The sequence below is a fragment of the Manis pentadactyla genome, chromosome 5 (assembly GCF_030020395.1).
Source record: "Manis pentadactyla isolate mManPen7 chromosome 5, mManPen7.hap1, whole genome shotgun sequence".
NCBI lineage: Eukaryota > Metazoa > Chordata > Mammalia > Pholidota > Manidae > Manis > Manis pentadactyla.
Genome location: NC_080023.1, coordinates 152,037,920 through 152,058,285, shown reverse-complemented (window position 1 = coordinate 152,058,285; position 20,366 = coordinate 152,037,920). Strand labels below are relative to the sequence as shown.

At 50.3% G+C, this 20,366-nt stretch overlaps 1 protein-coding gene across 4 annotated transcripts; it reads left to right on the top strand.

Annotated features, from left to right (window-relative positions):
• Positions 1–5,869: 5,869 nt before the first annotated feature.
• On the top strand, positions 5,870–16,654 carry FAM110A (family with sequence similarity 110 member A). Of its 4 annotated transcripts, none has more exons than XM_036924806.2 (2): positions 5,870–6,138; positions 15,093–16,654. In XM_036924806.2, the coding sequence occupies exon 2, from the start codon at positions 15,177–15,179 to the stop codon at positions 16,062–16,064; it is 888 nt and encodes a 295-aa protein (XP_036780701.1). In that variant the 5' UTR covers positions 5,870–6,138; positions 15,093–15,176; the 3' UTR covers positions 16,065–16,654. The 4 variants fall into 4 exon arrangements, with proteins under 4 accessions (XP_036780701.1, XP_036780702.1, XP_057358842.1 ...); XM_036924807.2 differs by lacking the exon at positions 5,870–6,138 and adding an exon at positions 11,707–11,843; XM_057502859.1 differs by lacking the exon at positions 5,870–6,138 and adding an exon at positions 12,031–12,202.
• Positions 16,655–20,366: the final 3,712 nt, after the last annotated feature.

Genomic DNA, 20,366 nt, shown 5'->3' with positions numbered 1-20,366 from the left:
CCAGAGGTTGAAAAACACAGAATCTTCCCTCCCCCAACATGATAGAAAGGGGGTCAGGGCTGATCTGGCCACAGATGGGGCTTTACTCTGATGGGACAGCCCAGGATTCAAACCAGGAACTTTTTAGGGGAAACAGGTGGGACTTTCACTCTGAGCTATACTAACAATAATTGTAATAGTAGTAGCAATAGTAATCATAGTGTTTTTTTGATCACTTACCATGTGACAAGCCCTGGGCCCATTATCTCATTTGATTCTCATAACTTCTCTGTGAAGCTGTGTCACTATTCCCAGTTTGCAGTAGAGGAGATGGAGCTCAGAGAGGTGGAGACATTTTCTGAGGATCACATAGCCAGGAGAGTATAGAACAAACAGCATTTGAATGCAGGCCCATCAGGGCTCCCAACCTGCACCATATCACCCCTCTGAAAGGCCCTCAGGAGGAGAGGACCAGGGAGGATGGGGGTGGTGTATAGGCAGCAATTTGCAGGTTCTTTCTCAGTTCTGTTCTCAAATGTTTATTGAGTGCCTGCTGTGTGCCCTGTGCTGGGCACTGGGGCATCAGAGACGGAGCAGGCCAATCCCTCCTACCCCTAACATGCCCACTGTCACCTGTGTAGGGAGAGTAGATGTGTGCAACACAATCTGCTATGATGGGAGAAACCCAGGAGACCATGGGAACATGGAAAAGGGCCCCCCAGCTCAGCCAGGGAGGGGAAAACAAAAGGTTCTGAGGAAGTGGCTTCTACAGGATGTGGTGGAAGAAAGCTAGAAGAAAGTGAGGGAAGAACATCGTGGGCAGAGGGCACTGAGGAAAGCTTGGATGCCATGGGGCAGGCGGGGGATGCAGCTCCAAGCAGCTGGAGGTTGCTGGGTGGGCTGCACAGGGCAGAGAGTAGGGGAGTGGGGACCTCAAGGGCTGTGCTCTCAGGGTGCTCCTCCTGAGCTGAACCCCACACTGCTGTATCTCCCGGCTGCACACCTCTTCCCCGGAATCCAGGGGAAATAGGGCCCCATGAATTCGAGGGTTCGGCAACTACAGCTTGGGCCTGTGGTTGCTCTAATCCTGTCTGGTTTGTGATCAAATCTTTCCTGTGGATGGAAGTCCAGAACCTCACTTGGCCTGTGTATTTGGGGCACCTTCCTGGGTCCACTCGAAGTGCATGTCATTATCTCCATTGTACAGATGAAGAAACTGAGGGTCAGAAATAGGAAGGGCCCAGCTCGTGGACACACAGCCTGGCAACTGAGCCAGCAGGGGATATCCTTAGACCTGGAAAATGACCACAGCAAGGTGAACCCAATTCTTTGGCAACCTGGCTCCCTGGAGACACCAAGGTGGTTTGAGAGGCACGCACTATGGGACCTGGAGATGGAGGGCAGTTCCAGTGCCTGGGCAGTCTGGTCCCAGAGGAGGTATCCTGTACTTTAAAGGGAGCACTGGCAGAGGATGAGGGGACTATCATCACATCCCAGAGACCCACCCTCTGGAGGCAGTGTTTTCAGTGTTTCTGTGGGCTGTTTAGTAAATGTTGTGAGGACATAGGGCTTCAGAGTGGAATACATTTGGGAAACAGGAGTGAGTAAAGAGTAAGGTGTTTCTTTTCCAGAACTTTTCAGAGCCTTTACTATGGTGATGTGCACTGTGAATCTCTATTTGCAGGAAAAGTGTGGAGAAGACCATTTGGAGGGGGACTGAGGCTCCCAGCCTACATCTGTACCAACTTGCCAGCTATGTGCAGGCCCACCCTTGTCAGACCTCATGAGAAACCCTGAGAGAACTGCCAAACCAAGCCCTTCCTGAATTCTTGTCCAACAGAAACCATGAGAGAGAAAAAATGATTATTGTCTTCAGCTGTTAAGTTTTGTCATGATTTGCTGGCCAGCAGTAGATAATACCTAGGGAGTTTTATAAATCCCAATGTCCTAGTTGCACTCCAAATCAATTACAGCTGAATCTCTGGGAAGGGGGCCCAGGTATCAGGTTTTCATGTGCAGCCAAGGTTGACACCCACTGGGAGAGCTCCTACTCAGCTCCCAGCTCTTGCAGCTCTCAAAGACCTTAACTAGTTAGCGGCCACTCCCCTGGGCTTCCACAGCCCCCTGTGTCAACTTGGCCTATGCAGACCCAGTATTGCACATGTAATGTACATTTACTGTCTCTCTCCTGCACCAGAATGTCAGTTCCATGAAAGCAGGGACTTTTGCTCGCTACTGTACCTCCACCTGCAGCCAATACCATGCTTGTCACATGGTAGGGGCTCAAAAAATATTTCTGGAATGAATACATGAGTTGAGAGATACACTATTAAAATCTTGTCATATCATTTAATCTTCAAAGACATCATTTTTAATGGTTGCATAGTTTTCTATTACAGTCTCATTCACTGTTTCCATTGGCTTGTATCCAGGTAATTAGGTTGTGGTTGTTTTTCTCTTCTCTTCTTTCCCTGTTTCTTTATTTTTTTCATCTCTTTCTTTCTTTTGTCTTTTTTTCTTTTGCTCCTTCTCTCCCACCCTCCCTTCTTTCCTTTCTCTCTCTCTCTTTCTTTTCTTTTTTTCTCTTACTAGCAATGCTGTAACAAAAATTCTTATTGTTAAATCTTTCTGGAATTTCCATTATTCACTTAAGGTCAATTTATGAAAGTACAGTTACTAGATCACAATATAGACCTATTGATATAACATTTACATTTTTTTGGAAAATGTGCTATGTTGCCCTCCAGAAGGGACATCTAAATTGACTGTCACCTGCAGTGTCTAGAGATATATTTGGGCCGAGCTTTCTTTTAATTCACTGACAATTTTGTTCTCTCATAAAATATTCTTAAAAGTGTTACTTACAGTTTTAGAAAGTAAAGAATCCATTTATAAAGTACAAAACCAAAAAGGTCTAAAAATATTTTCTAAAAAGCTTTCCTTCCTGCCTGGTTCCCCAGTCATCTCAGTAGTCACCACTGTGACCAGTTTCTGGTAGGTCCTTCCAGAGAAGTTCATATGCAAGTAAATATGTATAGAGAGAACAGCCTTTAAATTAAATGAAACAAAACAAAATGCAGGCATGAGGTGCAAAGACTATAGGGAGCTGCCGTCTTGTGCCTGATTTCATCTCAGTTTCAAACTGAGTGGAGAAAACACTGCCAAAGTCAAGGTGCTGGAGGAGGCACTGAAGCAGCCTCGGGCCTGTGCATGGGCAGGATGTTATTGTTACCCACATGCTGGATCAGGATAAGGTCATAAGGATGCTCCAGCTCCCTCCTGTCATTAGGGCATGCTAATGACAACTTGTCCACCTTTCATTCTTATGTGTTTTCCCTCCCACATGGTAGGGGAGGGGAAGGACTGGGATCATTTCAATCACTGGGAATTGGCACCAGGTGCTTAACAAATCCTGGTGACGATTGGGGACATCACCAAATGCTGGCAGCTCATGAAGATGCTCAGAGTTCTAGAATCTGAGTGTGCCCAAATAATCTCTTTGTGGGACCTAATTTGGAGTCCAGGGGAAATTCATTCAGCTCTCTGTTTGACTCACTTTCTTAATCTGGGAATGAGGCTCAGAGTTTTTGTGTTGTTTTGTTTGTTTTAAGCTCCAGGGCATTTGGAGCAAACACAAGTTTTGAAGATCCAGGGTCAGCAGGGCCTTTTCCCAGGCATCTCAAATATCTGCCAACCCCTGAGTAAAATTGTCCAGCAGCACTGCTGTCATTCCCATTTTAATGACAGGGAAGCCAAGATCTGGGAGGCACCCTAGCAATTTGTCCAGGTGGTCACATGCTTTGTAAAATTTGCCAAAGTGAGGTATTTAAACTTCATTCTGTTAAAACCACCATCTCCTTCCACTCTGACTTCTCCTTGTATCAGATGGTGTTGCAGTAAGTGCGAGCATTTTGGGGATCTGGCTAAGAGGACCTTGACGTTTAGTTTGGGTTTAGTGGTTTTATTTATGTTGTTTCCAGTCATTTTTGTAAACAGTTAAATTATTAACAATTGACCTGGTATAGGAATGTTTTCCAGGAATACCCCTACCTAGCACACAGAGCCTACTCATCTGGTACTGTGACATGAAAGCGTAGGGTCAGAAGTCATATCTCGATCTATATGAATTGTTTTACAGTGTCCAATACCACCAGCATGTGGTAGCAGAGGAGAGGTTTCAAGTGTATACATGCAGCCAGGAGCTTGTTTGTGGAAAAAACTATAGAGGTATGTCCAACATGTAATTCATAAAAATAATGTTTTCTGGATTTGTAATGTTTGTGGAATTTCTCATTTGTTGAGGTTTTATCTTTCTAACCAAATAATTGCTTTATTACCTAATTTTATGTTTGTAATTTTGTAATTATTTTCTTAAATAACTCTCCCTAAATTGTATAAGCCACAGGAAGCACAAAGTCTGGATCTGTTCCTGCTCAGTTTCTCCATGTCTTTTAGGATCACAGGATCCTCCTTTTGCTGCCATTGTCAAACAGGTCTTGCACATTTAAGTGGGACTATAACAGAATGGTTCAAAGGACTCCTGCTGGTTGCAGAGAAACCTTAGTTATCTCATCTATAAAATGGGAATAGTAATAGAATCTCTCTCCTCAGATAGTAATGAAGTCAAATGAGAAAATGTGTGTAAGGCCTTGAGCACAGTCTAGCAGAGGGCACAGTTAGTGTCAGGTTTGGTATTTAGTTGCTTCTTATGGATATAGCAGGACTCCCTGTTTATGACAGTACCTGTTCCAGTTTCATTGGTGCCCATGCCAGAAAACACAATTGTTAGCTATTGACATATTATTAGTTCCCCTCCCCCACTTACCCAAGGCATGTATGTAGTAAATACTCAGTCCTTGACAATGCAATCAAAGAATAAAAGACACCTGGAATAGATAACAGAGGCTGGCTCCAGACTGAGCAATGCCCTAGGCCCAAATAGTGACTCACAGCTATAAAATTTCCTCATCTAGTGCTTGGAATTAATTTATTCTAATCCTCTTTAAAAAGTGTGTGTGCATGTGTGTGGTTTCTTGAGATGTTGTGTTGGAAATGTGGAAAGTACACAAAAGTACAATGAAGAAATTAACTGCCACTATTCTAAATGTACATATATACATGTGAAATTACAATCATATATTTAATAGATATTTATGTTGCACATAGTGCTTTGAAACATACTGTTTAAAAACCTAATACTTTTGTAGCATTTCCCCCACACTTTAAATATATTTTAATGACATAATTTTTAATGGCTGCATTAATATTCCTCATCGGAAAGTGGGGATAATTAAAAGTATCTGTCTCAGAGGGTTATGCCATGAGCACTGACACGAGTTATATCATATAAAGCTACCTGGCACGTAAAAACTCAGTTAATTTAGCTCCTCTGCAGGAGGGATGGGTTTCTATAATCAACCTTCTTTCGCTGAGCTTTGAAGTCATTTCCATCATTTTTTTAGAATTTATAATTCTGTGCTGTATTCATCTAGGGTCATTTCCTTTGTAAATTTCGGGACTGCTGGGTATGCACATTTTAAAACTAACCCACTCTCATTGCGCAGTTAGGGGAACAGAGAAGGAAAGGGCCCTGTCCGGTCTCACATAGTGCGTTAGCTGCAAAGTCAGGACAAGGGACCAACTGGGAACCCTAAAGGGTGCCTCATCCAGTTGGGGACCAGGAGAAGGTATCGACTGAGTAAAGTAAGAACTAGGCGACGAGCTGAAGCAGCCGCTGTAAGAACTGGAGGCCAGCGGCGATGGGCGGGAGGCGTAGCCTCCGCCCTCGCTAGTCCGGCCGCAGCTGAGCGGTCGCCTGGCAACCCCGGGCGGCGCGGCGTTCGAACGGAAGCGAGGAACCAATCAGGATATCCGGGGCAAACCATTCCGGTGACGGCGGGGGTGAGAGGGAGAGCGGCGTGCTCACTTCCCCTTCCTCTGTGTCCGGGGGACTGGAGCTCTGGTGGGGGCCTTGGGACAGTCAGTTCCCTCGCTAATCACGGGGCGGAGGGTATCTCGGAAGAGGCCTCTGCGGGTCCCCACGCGGGGCTGGGGCCTCCCGAGCCTTACTGGGCGCGGCCATTCCCCTGCGGGTCCGAGCTGTCACCCTCTCCAAGACCCGCTCTGGAGGAGCCAAGACTCGCTTAGCGCGGGCTCCAGGTGAGAGCGCGGGTGGTCTGGGGCAGGAGCCCGGGTCTAGGGAGAGGTGGGCTTCAATCACCGAGCACCTGCAGTGTGTGTCCTACTTGTGTCGTACCTACGGGGAGGCGGTGGTATCCCATTCCACAGATGAGAACGCGGAGGCCCAGAGAGGCAAGTGTCCTAGCCTGGCGAGGTCTGGTAGAGAATAAACTCCCGGACTTCCTGCTTCACCTTCCAGTCTCTAGTCCAGATAGATCTCGATTTTGAGAGGCCCAGATGGGCAACTGACGGTCACTTTCTCAGCTTCTTAGCAGCAGGGACATGGCCAGAGGATCCCTGGCTGGATCACCTCCCTTCTGCCCTTCCCTCGCACCATCCTCAGAGCGGTATCTGGACATCTGTCTTCTCTCCAGAACACCAGGGGTTGGACTGAAGGCTCATTTGGGGGTCCTTCTGCGCATGGGGTTCCGAATTGCAGTGTTCTCCCTCTTGGAGCGCTGCTCATGGGGGGAATCTGGCTGGATTGGTATTTCTGGGCTAGATGCCAGGTGGGCAGCAGGTATGCTGGTCCTGGAGTCTGTTGGATTCCTGGGAATCTGCTCCAGGAAGAAAGGATAGAGGTAATTCCTCAGCTGAAGCCACCAGTCACCAGAGACTTTGGAGTTGGTGGGTCCAGGACCCCACCTGGTGGAGCATCTGACCTAGCCCAGACTCTGCCTCCTGGGGATGCCCCTCACCCTAGATTGCTATTGTTGGTTTCCTTGTGTAATGGGGAAACTGAGGTTCTAAGGAGATAAGTCCCTTGTCCAAAGCCACCCAGTCAGACTTGGCTGGCACCCTGTCTGCCTGGCTTCAATCTTAGATTCCTAGACACTCAGAATCAAAACATCTGAGAGTCTTCAATTTCTTCAAGGGGAGTTACTTATCCTCTCTCCTCACAACCCTTCTACTGGCTTTGGGGAGAGGAGCTCTGGGAACTCAGAAAGAAAACAAGTCTTTCATTTATTCTTTCAACAAATATTTATTGATTTCATAAGCCCTGTCCTCCCCCCTGTCTATTTTGTGTGTGTGTGTGTGTGTTTTCAGTAGCATTTACTCCATCTGATGTCCTATATATTTCACTTATTAGGGAGTTTTTATATCTTCCCTGACTGGAGTGTGATGCAAGGAGGGACTGAGGGAGGCAAGTGAGGAACTTGCCTCCAGTGCAAAACTGCGGGGTGCCAAAGACCTCTGTAATTAAAGTGACTAAAGCTAACGTTTATTGGCCATTTGTTGTGTGTTCCGCTGGTGGGAGTTCAACTCATATGGCCTCCCTGGAGCACAGTCCCCCATCTCTGTCACAATTTCAGGTGAGTGCCTTGACCCTGCTGTCCCACCTCCAGGGGGAACATGATGTAGGTGCTGGAATGTGGCAGTATTGTTTGTAATAGGAGTGCCAGCCTCTTTCCTACGGTTTTGAATGATATCTCCCATTAAGTTTCCCCTGCAAGCTCCTTTGTCTTAAATTTTGCAAACTTAGATATAAACTGAGGCCCAGAGATTCAGTTGGTAGAAGTGGGCCAAATAGGAGATAGAAGCTTTAGGCAGCTGCACTCATACCCTGCCTTCAGCCTGCTCACCTCTCCCTTCTGAGGTTTGTTTACGGCTGCCCTGGGCAAGGTTGACTCCAGGCAGGCCAGGGCATGAATGTCTGGGGAGACTCCAGAAATAGTATGGGGCCTGACGTGGCCCTGGAGGATGCCCAGCTGAGTGTCTCTGACCCGGACAGCTGGGCTGAAATCGAGCTGGGGCTGCCCTACTGGCTGGGTCCCTCCCCACTGCCTGGAGCCTCCCTGATCCTCCTTTAGGGCAGGTGAGAGCCTCCCTGTCTCTACCCAAGGCTGGGCCATGCTTCTGCTGAGAAGAAAGAGAAGCAAGTGGAAGGAAGGGTGGGGGTGGGGGTGCAGAATGTCATGAAAAGTATAAACAGAAAACACACCTCCCACCCTCTTGGCAATGAAGAAAAATCAGTAACATCCCTGGAGCACTTACTGTGTGCCAAGTACTTTATGAGTATGAACTCACTGAGTTCCCTCAGTGCTATGATGTAAGGTTATTCCTGCTGTTATTGTTTGCACCTTACAAAGGGAAACAGCACAAGAGAGATTTAGTAACTTGCATGAGGTCTCCCAGAGAAATCTATTGTTCTGCGAATCCAGGGAGTTGGCTTCTAGACTGCACTTTCTCTCTCTCTCTGTTTTTTGGATGGAGGTGTAAAATGTATATAAAATAAAATTTACCATTTTAACCATTTTTAAGTGTACAGTTCAGTGGCATTAAATATATTCACATTGTTGTGCAATCAGCACCATCATCCATCTTTAGAAGTTTTTCATCTTCCCAAATGAAAATTCCATACCCAATGACCAGTAACTCCCCCTTTTCTCTGACCCCTATGCCCTGGAAACCACCTTTCTACTTCGTGTCTATGGACTTGATTACTCTTGGTACCTCATACAAGCAGATTCATACAATATTTGTCCATCTGTGACCGGTTCATTTCACTTAGTATAATGTCTTCAAGGTCCATCCACGTTGCAGTATGCATCAGGATTTTCTTCCTTTTACAGGCTAAGTAACATTACATCGTGTGTATAAACCACATTTTGTTTATCTATTCTTCTGTTAATGGGCACTTGGGTTGCCTCTACCTTTGGGTTCTTGTGAATAATGCTGCTGTGAACATTGATGTACAAACTAGCTGTACATTCCCTGCTTTCAATTTTTTGGGTATATACCCAGAAGTAGAATTACTGGAGCCTATGGTAATTCTCTTTCTAAGTTTTTGCCTGTCATACCATTTCCACAGTTGCTGCACCATTAGAACCAAAATAGGATTCTAATTTCTCCACATCCTTACCAACACTTGTTATTTTTTTTTTTTTTTTGTGTGTGTGTGTGTGTGTGTGTGATTTTTTTTTACAATGGCCATCTTAATGGAGTGACATGCTATCTTATTGTGATTTTGATTTACATTTCCCTAATGATTAATGATGTTGAGCATCTTTGCATGTGCTTATTGGCCATTTGTACACTTTCTTGGGAAAAATAACTATTTTAGTGACTCTGCACTCTTACATTTGTAACCTCTGAGAGGAGTGGGTCAACATTCTGGGCTGATGAAGCCCAGAGAGCTAGGCACTGGGGTATCAGTGTGATCGAATAGTTTCACAGCTCACATTTGGGTGGCATTTGTCATGCACAGGTCTCATGCTGAGAGGGAGGCACTGTTACAAGTCCTGTTTTACAGTTGGGGAAACTGAGGCCTGGAGAAGTTGAGATCTTACCCAAGGTCTCATAGTCACTGGTGGAGCTGGGATTTGAACCCAGGCAGACTGGTGCCAGAGCCCATGCTATAGATGTGGCCAGGGGGATGGAGTGGAAAAGGGCAGTGCTGGCTGCAGACCCAGTGTGTGCACAGCTTTGTATGTTTGGAGAAAGCACAGGCTCAGCTTGAAGTGGCTGGGTGGGGGTAATTTGAGGCTGGAGAGGGGGGTGGAACAGATGGGGGAAGGTCTGAGGCGGGGCTTGGGGGTTGGGAGGAGGCTTCCTATTGAATGGCCTTGGCCTTTGAGGTGGCCTGGGTCCCAGTGATGTGCCCTCATGTGCTTGGTTTCCAGAAGAAGAAAATATGGAAGAGTGTAAGGGAGTTTCCAACCCAGTGGGAGAAATAGGAAACAAGTGATAGAGAAGTGACTATTTATAATGACAGGGTGTGATGAATGCTTAGAAGGGAACACCCTGGTGAGACAGTTGGCAGGAGTGTTGGGGTAGTTAGGGAAGCCTCTCTGAGTAGGTGACATTTGAAGTGAGCCTTGAAGAAGGTGAGGAAGAGGTTCCAGGCACAGTACAGGTGGTGCAAAGGTCCTGTGGCAGAAAGGACCTGTGTGCTCAGTAACAGCGGGGAGAGCTATGTGGTTAGTGCAGAAAAGGTTGAAGAGGTGGGAGAAGACAGGGGCTGAATCCTGGAGGGCCTGAGGGTCCAGTTTTGAGTTTGGATTTATTCTAAGGTGTTGGACAGCCACAGGGGAATAGCAGCACAGCGACAAGATATGATTTCTGTTGGGAAAATATTGCCATTATCCCCCCCACCCCCACCCCAGTTTTATTGCTGAGGAAACTGGGACCCAGAACCACAGCCAGGGAGTGCTTCCTAAAGTGGCGTAGGGAGGGAGAGGGAAGGGCCCAGAGAGGGAGGCTACAGATTCCTTAGGAGTTCCCTGATGAGTGGCCAAAGTCCAACACCGAAGACTTATCTCCTCCATCTCCTGGTGTGCCCTGAGACTCTTGCCTGGGTTCAAACCCTGGCTCTGCCATTTACCAGCTGAGTGACCTCAGGTTAGTGGGCCCACCTCTCTGTGCCTCAGTTTTCTCAGCTGTAACGTGGGCATAATAGTAGTGTTTACCTCACAGGGTGGGTGTGAGGATTAAATGAGTTCATATATATAAGGAACTTAGAACTGCCAGGTACAAAGATGGCACTCAGAAAAGTTCTTAGATATTTTATTATGAACATTGTTACTGTTAACTTGTATTTACTCCTATTAATACCTAACTGAGCCCTCCCCCTTTGCCCCTACCCCAGTGTTGCCTCAGTGGAGGGCCAGGCAGACCATTGTGGGGAATGATGGTCTTGTCACCTCCCTCACCCTCCTAAAATCAGCTCTAGGGCCTGGAGGAGGCCTCAGGGCTGACTCACTCCCAGGAGGTGGAGAGCTGTTGCCTGAATCACTTCCTCTTCCCTCATGCCCTCCACCTCAATCCAGGCATAGCCCCCACCAGCCACAGATGTGGAACAGGGCCCTTTGCGGCTTCCCCAGGGCTCAGGCCTGAGGCCAGTGGGCATTTCCTTCTCCAGGCCTCAGGAAACTGGGCTAACCAATATGCCACTGGGAGTGATACAACAGGGCTTAGGCTGGCAGAGGGGACATTCATCTCCCTTCCAAGGGGGTCCAGAGATTTAAATAAGCACAGTGCCTGGCACTCAAAAGTTCTAGTTACTATGACTTATTGCTGTTGTCACTGATGTTTATAGCTTGCACAAAGAACTCATACTGACTAGGCCTGGAAGGTGGGCCTCTCCTCACTTGGGCAGTCGGCAACCTGCTCAGGGACGCACAAGTAGAAGGGGGTGGCATTAAGGCTTTGTCTGGAGGAAAAGTGCCCGGGTTGGACGCCTCGGGGTGACTTTGGGCAACTGACTCAGTTTGTCCCAGCCTCACTATTCCATTAGTCAGTTGGGGTTAATAGAGCTTACCTAATAGGGGTTGTTGGGAAGATGAAAATGGGTTAATTAATAGTAGGTAAGGCACTTGTCTGTACCTGGCACAGTGAACATCAACCGTGGTCATTGTTGCTGTGGGGGAGGGGGTCTTCAGTTTTTCCATCTCCAAGCTGGATGCGCGGGCTGGTGTGGGCCACTGACACTCCATGCGCCAGATGTGCGGATGTGGCCGGTGCAGCTGTGGAATGGGCGGCCCGGCTCGCTTCCTGGAGTAGGCCAGTGGTTGGCTGGGACCGGGTTGCTGCCCTTGCCTGCCTTTCGTTCTCTCTTTTCGGGTAATCCTGGCCGGCCGTTCACCTGAAGCGGGAGGCCGCCGGAAGTTGCGCAAACGCGTGTTACCTGAGCCTCAGGTGGGCCGGGCCGGAGGAGCGCAGCGTAGCGGCGCGGGCGCAGCCAGGTACGTGCGGGCCGGGGCCGGGGGTGGCGGGCCGGCTTAGGGAGCTGCCTGGGCACACCTCCCTCCTCCAGAAGAGGAGACAAGGCAAGGGCTCGCCTTCTGGCTTGGACGAGGCAGTAGGAGTCGTGCTGTGAGCCCCCTCATTAAGAGCTAGGCCAGCCCGGGCCCAGAGCGGGGCGGCGAGGGGCTGTAGTCACAGTGCGCCCGCCAGGCTCGCGGCCTCTTCTGCCGCTGGGGGGTCCCCAAGGTTGTCCCGAAGCCGAGAAGGGCAGAAGCCAGACCGGGGATCCGAGCGCCCCGTACTCGCCCTCCGCAGCGTTCTGAGGCTGACTTCGCGGAAGCCGGCGGGGAGGGGGCAGGTGCGGCCGCTTGCCCCGGGATGCCACCGAGAAGGGCCCGGGACCGGCGCGTTTGGGGCCATTTGTGGGTGGCGTTTGAAATCCTTGGGCGTTGAGAGGAGGCCTCAGAGAGGACGAGGACTCTGGCTTCAAGGGACTGGGACTTTGGCTTCAAGTTGCTGGAGCCGCCGCACCTCCCTTGCCTACCTGTGAAGCAGGGCTTGTTCAGATCAGCTCACTGACTAGCCTCTGTCTTGTGCCTCCTTTGTCCGCGGCTCCCATTTGGAGTTGTTAGGGACCCCTGCGAGGGGGTGCTCTGCAGGCTTGGGTCATCAACGCCATCATAAAAAACAGGATCCGCGTTCTTGGACCTCCACCTTTTTGCTAGGTGCTGAAGAAAGTCCTCGGCCCGTTTTCTCTCTCCATCTTCACGGTGACCTGGAGGCTCAAGAAGGTCTATTTTTAACCGCATTTCACTGATAAGGAAACCTAGTCTGTGAGAAGTGCAACTGCTTGCGCAAGGCGCACAGCAGGCCGGTGGGCGAATCCCAGACGAGCGGGCCCGGGGCCCCAAAGCCGGCCTTGGCTTGGGGCAGCTGTCCGGGCCCCTTGGGAGGAGCCCCTGAGCCAGCTGGTCGGCCGGGGCTGGGCGTGGGCGTCGTGTGGGGGTGAGGGGTGGGGGTCGCGCGGGGCATCCGGCCAGGCCCTGCCCATCTGACCTCCTTCCTCTCTCTGTTTCCCGGGATGGTGCCTAGGAGGGAACTGCCGCAGCGGACGGGTTGGACTGGTTTGGGAGGCGGTGGCCCAGGGGTGGAGCAGAGTCTACCTACTTAGGGCTTAGCAAGGGTGCTTTTCCCTCCAGACCCTTTCCGCTTGAGGTCTCCTGGGGGTCGACTATGAGGGGGGCAGCCTTCCTTTCCCACCTATTCCAACCCTTCTACCTCGGAAGTACCTGTGGGCTAAAACCCCCAAAGTTCTATTCTCAACTTGCCATTGCTGCTGCAGAGTTCTCAAACTGGAGGTTGGGGGCCAGATTAGGGGAGTGGGGAGCAGATATGTTTACAGACATGTTTGCCCCATCCATGCAATGTTTTAAAATTATAATTACCGACTATGCTAAGATTTAAGAATCTAGAGTTGTCATGCACTTCTGGATTTCTGCTTCCTAGAACACTCTGCACCTACTGCTTTGGACCTATATGCCTGTAGTCAGCGGGTGTGTCCCTTTCCAGTTTATCCCCACTCTGCCCATTCACATTTGGCTTCCATAGGCATCCTAATTCCATAAAAATTTATTGAGTATCTATTATGTGTTGAGAGCAGTATCTTGAAACAGATACAATGAACAAAACAGACAATCCCCCCTTCCCCCTGCCCCACCCTGCTCATGGAGTTTATGTTTTAGGGGAATGGGAGCAACAAAGAGTAAACCTGCCATAAACAAAATAGATGTGTGACTCAGGCTTGATAGGAATTTGTGCTGCATTTATCATCTCTGGGATCTAGCCTGGTCACTTTGCTGAGTCGCAGTTCTCCAGTGAGATGACAGTGACCCATCTTACAGGCTTGTTAGAGGGTTACGGGGGAGGACGGTGTCAGACATCTAGCACACGGTAGAGATCCCTGCCTCCCCACCCCAATCAAGACTCTCTCTCCTGGCATCGAATGTCTAGGTGGGGCTGTCCAGCATAGCTCTCTGCTGTGGACGGAAATGCTCTAATTGGACCACTGTCCACATATAGCTATTGAGCATATGTGGCTAGTGTGACTGAGAAACTGAATTGTATGTTTTTATTTAGCTAGGGTTGGGTACCATATGTGGCTTGTATTGGATTAGACAACATAGTTGTAGATGGCTTGAACTGCCAATCCCCTTGGGGATCGCCTGGACAGAGTCCTCCTTTCCCTATTTTACAGATGAGAAGATTTGGAACTTGGCCTATGGTTTTTCTTCTAGACTATCTTCAGGGGGATTTTGGAGGCACTGCTCCAGCCCTTCATTGGAAAAAGGGTCAAGGGTGGCCTTATGCCACCAGGCCCTGATGCTTCTGTGATCATGTGCCCAGGTGTGGGCCTTCCAGCTCATGGGTGCCCATCCTGTGGCTGCTGGCAGATCCAGAGTCTGCCGGATGCTCCCAAGAAGGGCTGTGCGATCTTGGGCATTCCTGGCTCCTCTTGGAGCAGCATAGCTGAGGCCTGACGTTTCCACCTGACAGATCACTGTGGGCTTGGTATTGAAGTCCCATATTGGAAGCTGATGGGTATCTGGACGCCACTGAAGCAGGGGTGGGGATTTTCTACACTCCTCCCGCACAAGCTCTGCTGCTATGCCTAGGGCCTGGCATGTCTAGGCTGGTGGATGGCACAGGGCAGCTTCCTGCCTGGGTGGGTGAGGAGTAGAGGTGCTAGCAAGCTCTCTGTAGGTAGTTCAGGTGGGGTGTGGGGTTGGAGTTCTTTTTCTTGGTCACCCAACCCCGAGACCCCTCTCCCAGCACTTCCCTGCTTGGAAGCAAGGGAAGCCACCAACCTCCTGAGTTAGCTTAATCCCGTTGGTTACCCGCCTGGGCTTCAGTTTTCCCATCTGCAACCTCAGTGAGAACCCACTGGTGACCAGCACACAGCCCACTTTGCTTCCTTGAAAGCGTGCCTTGCCCTGTATTTTCTGCTCTGATTGCCCGTGTCTTTCTTTTTTGGCACCTTTTTTCTCTCCCGGCCTGGTCCTCAGAGAAGGGCGGGAATGTGGGCGGAGCCACAGGCCCTTCAGCTGTTGCCTTCTGCCCGCTGATTGGCTCTCTCAGAAATCAGGGGCGTGGCATTTACCTTTTAATAGGGAAGGCGTCTTCTGCCTCCTTTCAGTCTTTGCTGAGCCTTTGTTTGAGCGTGCTCAGCCCTTCCCTTTCGTCCCTTGCAGCCGTTGCAGGCGTCTTTCTTCTTGAATCTCATCTCCTCATTCTCCGGACTCTTCATACCGAAGCCTTCAGGGTATGTAATAGCCATGCCTGTGGACACACTGAATCCTGGAGGTCGAGACACCCCCTCCCTACCTTTCCGCCTGCGGACCAAGGTTCCCAGCTACCTACTACGCCGGCCAGCAGATGGTGGAGCCCGGAAACCCAGTGCTGTGGAGCGCCTGGAGGCCGACAAGGCCAAGTACGTCAAGAGCCTGCATGTGGCCAACACCCGTCAGGAACCTGTGCAGCCCCTGTTGTCCAAGCAGCCACTCTTCAGCCCTGGGACTCGCCGCACGGTGCTCACACCTAGTCGCCGAGTCCTGCCTGGCCCCGGCCGCCGGCCGCAGCTGGACCTGGACATTCTTAGCAGCCTCATCAACTTGTGTGACAGCCCTGTGTCCCCTGCTGAGGCTAGCCGTGTCCCCGGAAGGGCAGAGGGAACCCGTCAGGACCCCCCAGCCACCTCCCAACGCCCGCCGCCCAGTACGACTGCAGTCCGCCGAGTGGATGTCCGTCCCCTGCCTGCCTCACCTGCTCGGCACTGCCCATCCCCAGGCACTGCCACTGCCTCCAGCCCAGCTCGGCCACCAGGATTGCAACGCTCCAAATCGGACCTGAGTGAGCGCTTCTCGCGGGCAGCTGCTGACCTTGAGCGATTTTTTAACTTTTGCGGCCTGGACCCCGAGGAGGCACGGGGCTTGGGTGTTGCCCACCTGGCGCGGGCCAGCTCGGACATCGTGTCCCTGGCCGGACCCAGTGCTGGGCCGGGCAGCTCTGAGGGGGGCTGCTCCCGCCGCAGCTCTGCCACTATTGAGGAGCGGGCCCGGGAGCGTGTCCCCTATGGGGTGTCGGTGATAGAGCGCAACGCCCGCGTGATCAAGTGGCTGTACGGGTTGCGGCAAGCGCGGGAGACCCCAGCAGCTGAGGGCTAGGCCTCCAGTGGACTGGGCATTAGCCACAAGGCCCGCCTTAGACAGGCAGGTGGCCCCTTGATCTCTCCTGCGTCTGTTTCCTGGCTTGGGGCAAACCAGGGGCCGTGCCTTGTGTGAACTTGGTGTTGAGGTAGAAGCTCAGAGGCTGGAGCAGCATCTACCTGACAAGGAATGACCCTGGAGACAATTGCCTCTTTGTCATGGACCACCCCCTACCCTTCACATGTTGGGGTGTTGACATGAGTGTACCGCTGCTTGGGTGGTCTCATGGGTTTGGATTTAGGGCACTTAGCCTTCCCCTCTGAGAGTGAGGGCCAAGGGAATCTCACCAGGCCTGGCTCACCCAGCAGCTCTGTTCCCTTCTTCCTTGGCCTCTGTCCTTTGCTGGCTTCCTCTTCCTTACCCAGGAGGCCCTGTTTCCCCGGGAACTCATCCTGGGGTGGGGGCAGGGAGGAGTGGCCTGTGCACTATATGTCCAGGGCCTTGGCAGCCTGGCCCAGATGGGTAGACTATAGGAGGGACTGATAAGAGTCTGCAGTGCTCTAACTTCCCTCCCTTTGGTTAATAAACACAAATGCTTGTTTTTTAAAGGCTGGGTCATCAAGCTCTTCTGTGTTCATAAGGGGAAGGGGTGGGAGAAGTCCTGTGGTGGGGCCTTCAAAACTCCCTGTTTACCACAGGGTCTGGTGGGCATGAGGTCAGTGCTGGCCTGAGACTTGCCTCACAGGGGATCTTCACAACCCCTCTGGAAGATTGTGGGCCTCCTTCATAGAGGAAGAAACAAGGTCTGGCCACAGAGTGAGTCTGGCTAGAGCTGGACCTGGGGTCTTTCCCCTGTACCAGGAAGCGAACCTGCAGGGGCTTATGGGTACATGGACCTTCCCTCCCCCTTCTGCCCAGTTCCCAAGAGGGCAAACCCTCAACTTGTGGTTACACAGGCTGTAGATTGGGGGTTGGAAGTGGGAGTTCTTGGAGGAAGAGGGAGTATGGGGAGAACAGTGCAAAACAAGTGGCCCTTCCTCCAACTTTGGGGGACCCTGGACAGGATGAACTCCCTCTCTGGTTCTCCATGGGAGAGTTGGAGGCATAGACCTATCTGGGTTGCAGGGAGGGGAAGGAGTAGGCTGGTACTGCGCTTTGAGGTTTCAACAGTTTCCTGTCTCCCTCTAGGTTAGTTACCTGCTGGGAGGCTCCACCATGGCTGGAGCTAGGGCTAGGACTGGGCACACAAAGGGTGAAAGCCTGGGTGGCCTCTGCCCACCCCTGGGGTAGGAGTACAGAGGGCCTGGGTGGTGCTTCCTCTCCGCAGACTGCCTTGGCTGCAGCACTCAGGAACAGGAAGCTCTAATATGGGCCCTGGTGACAGGTTTGATGTAGGTTTTATTTTAGGCATAAAGAGGAGATTTCCGTTGGCTGTTGACAAACATCCAGGTCAGCCCAGCTGTCTGTCTGTCTATCTGACAGTCTACCACCAGCCCCCAGGGGATTGGGCTGGGCCTGGGAGGTTGGGGGAAACAAGGGAAGATAGGGTTACAGAAGAGTTTGGTGTCCAAGCTCTAAGAATGGAGTCTACCCCCTCATGGTACAGATGAGGAGACTGAGGCACAGAGAAGAAGATGACCTGCCCACAGGCACCCAACAGCTTTGATACTGCAGGAGCTGGGCCTCCTGGTCCTCACGTTAAAGGAGTCATATGGTCAGTGTGATAATCTGGGCAGGCTCTGCAGAGGCACTGTCCTTTGAAGTGTCAAAAAACCAGCAGGCAACCAATCCAGAATTCTGTGCTAAGCCTCACCCTTTGCTGTGACCTGCCAGCTACCTAAAAACCCAAGAAAGTGGGGTGTTGGCTGCATTTTACATGTGAAAAAATTGAGGTTCAGTTCACAGGACTGATGGGTGATGGGCCAGGAGACCCTTGTTCCTGGAGGAGGCTTCTCTGCCGGGCTCAGACCCTTCACATGCATTCTGTCACTGAATACTCTAGGTGACCTTTTGAGGGTCACCTTAGAAGGTTATCTCTGTGTTAGAGAAGGAGGGTGGCTTGTGGGCTGTCACAGAGAAGGTCTGCACTCCAGCCTGGGGTCACACCCTGCCACTAGACACCCCACAGTTAGCAGCAGTCTAACTCCCTGATTCTCCCGACACAGGTGTTTCCTCCTGGTCACTTTCATGAGCACTTACTGGATTCCCAGTAGTGGGTAAGACAGTCATGGGTCTGTCTTGGGGGAAGAAAGGGCAGCTAAGAAGCAAGCACATAGTCAGGTAATCTAGAGCAGGTATGTTCAGTGACTCTGCCCTAACACCAGAGCTGTTCCCAGGAGCTGGGCTGGGGGGCAGCTGAGAGGTCATGGGAGGGTCTGTTGGGAAGAGAGCCGGGGTGGTGGTGGGGGGATTCTCGGAGGTGGAGAAGGTGCCTATTCGAGCTTTGACTTCCCTGACAAGGGTTTCCTGCCTCCAGGAGGGCTTCCCCTCCACCAGGATTCTGAAGCTTACCAGCCTCCCACATGGAGATCCGTGAATGGAGCAGCTGGGGGCTTCTGCCATTCGTCACTCCTTCACCCAAAACCCCAGCCCGCTAGTCCCAGCCTGCTAACCTCGGGGATCTGCAGAAACAGCCCCTCTATTGTTCTGCCTCCAGTTGGAGTGTGAGGGGCAGTAAGCGCAGCCGCTGCGTTTCAGCCCCTCTGAGGGCCTGCAGCTGCTGCCCCATCCCCTGGGGCTGCCTGGCCTCTGTAGCAGCTACCCCAGGACAGACTGGCCCCAGCTGCCTAGCCCCTAATTAGAAAGAAATGAAATCTGCTCCCTGATCTAGTTCCCACCAGCTAATTATATACACGTGGGCTTGGGAGACCAGCGACCTGGCTGCTTGCTTCCATCATGAAGGTGTGATGGGCCCCTGGGAAAGGCACCTGTCCCCACCTGCCAGACCTCAGTTTACCTTTTAGGCAGAGGATGGGAGGTAGCCCTAGAGGGCCTTGTTCCTGTCCCTGGTGAAATAGTTCTGGTTCTGTTCCTGAGGCATTTATGGGGAGGCGACTCCCATCCTGCCTGACATCCTGTGTCCAGAGGGAGCAGTGAGGGACTGAGAAATTAGACTCTAGGGTCCCAGCTTGGAGTGGAGACATAAGTGAGAGCATGGTGACAACTGCCCCAAGATGGACATGCACACAGGAGGGCTAGTGTTCATTCAGGCCCAAGACAGAATGCCCCATCCAGGTTTTAAAAAATGTAGTAGTATTTTTCAGGTAATACATTCTTATATTTCCCCCAATACTTTATTAAGAAAAATGTAAAACTTAAAGTTGAAAGAATTATACAGAGAACACTTCTACACCCACCTATTGGATGTATGATTCTTAATATTTTGCTAGATTGCTCTATTAGGCATCTGTCCATCCTATTAAGACAACTTATTTTTGAAGCTTTTCCAAGTATGTTGTAAACATCTATACCTGCCCCTTAAAGGCACCTTAGTGTGCATCTCACTTGTTAGAGTTCAATATTTGTTTACAGTTCTTTTTTCTTTTGCAGGTGTACAGGAGGTAAAATTTACATACAGTGAAATGCACCCACCTTAAAGGTACCATTTGCTGAGTTTAGACAAGTACATATTGTACCGCAAACCCCAATTAGGGCATAGAGCAACACCATTCCCACGGAATGTTCCCTGGTCTCTTCCTTGTCACTTCCTGTCCCCACCTCATGGATATATGTATGTGTCTATATAAATTAAATAGTACTAGTATAAAAACATTCCCTTGCCCTTCCTTCTCACTCCCAACCCCAAAAGCAACCACATTCAATTCTTTTAACTATTTCTTTTGATACTTTGATCCATATTTCTAAGTAACCTGCTTTTCCTGCTGTTTTCTTTATTAATTTTAGGCAAATATTGACCAACTTTCTAGTCTATGTCTTCACTGCGTGGTTTCTGTAGCCTGACTGCCTGGGTTTGCACCCCATGTGACCTAGGGCAAGTAACTTAACTTCTTGTGCCTCAATTTCCTCATTTGTAAAATGAGAGTAATAAGAATATTTAAATTATTGGATTGTTATAAGGATTCAGCATGTGCCTGGAATAATGCACATTATCCAGGAAGTGGTCAAACCATTTCCTTTCATAATTATTACTGCCAAGGAAGAATTAATTTTTCTCCCCCTTCTCTCCTTTCAATCTACATTTATTACAATTTGCCATTGAATAAATATTTAGCGTTATTTATATTGTAACTTTATAAATCCTGTTTCCTGCCAAGCCAAATCACATATTATGGTTACATTTCCTTCCTTGTGAAACTCCTG

What these genes read in the sequence shown, in the direction of transcription:
- FAM110A (XM_036924806.2), top strand. Translation starts at nt 15,177, where the DNA reads ATGCCTGTGGACACACTGAATCCTGGAGGTCGAGACACCCCCTCCCTA.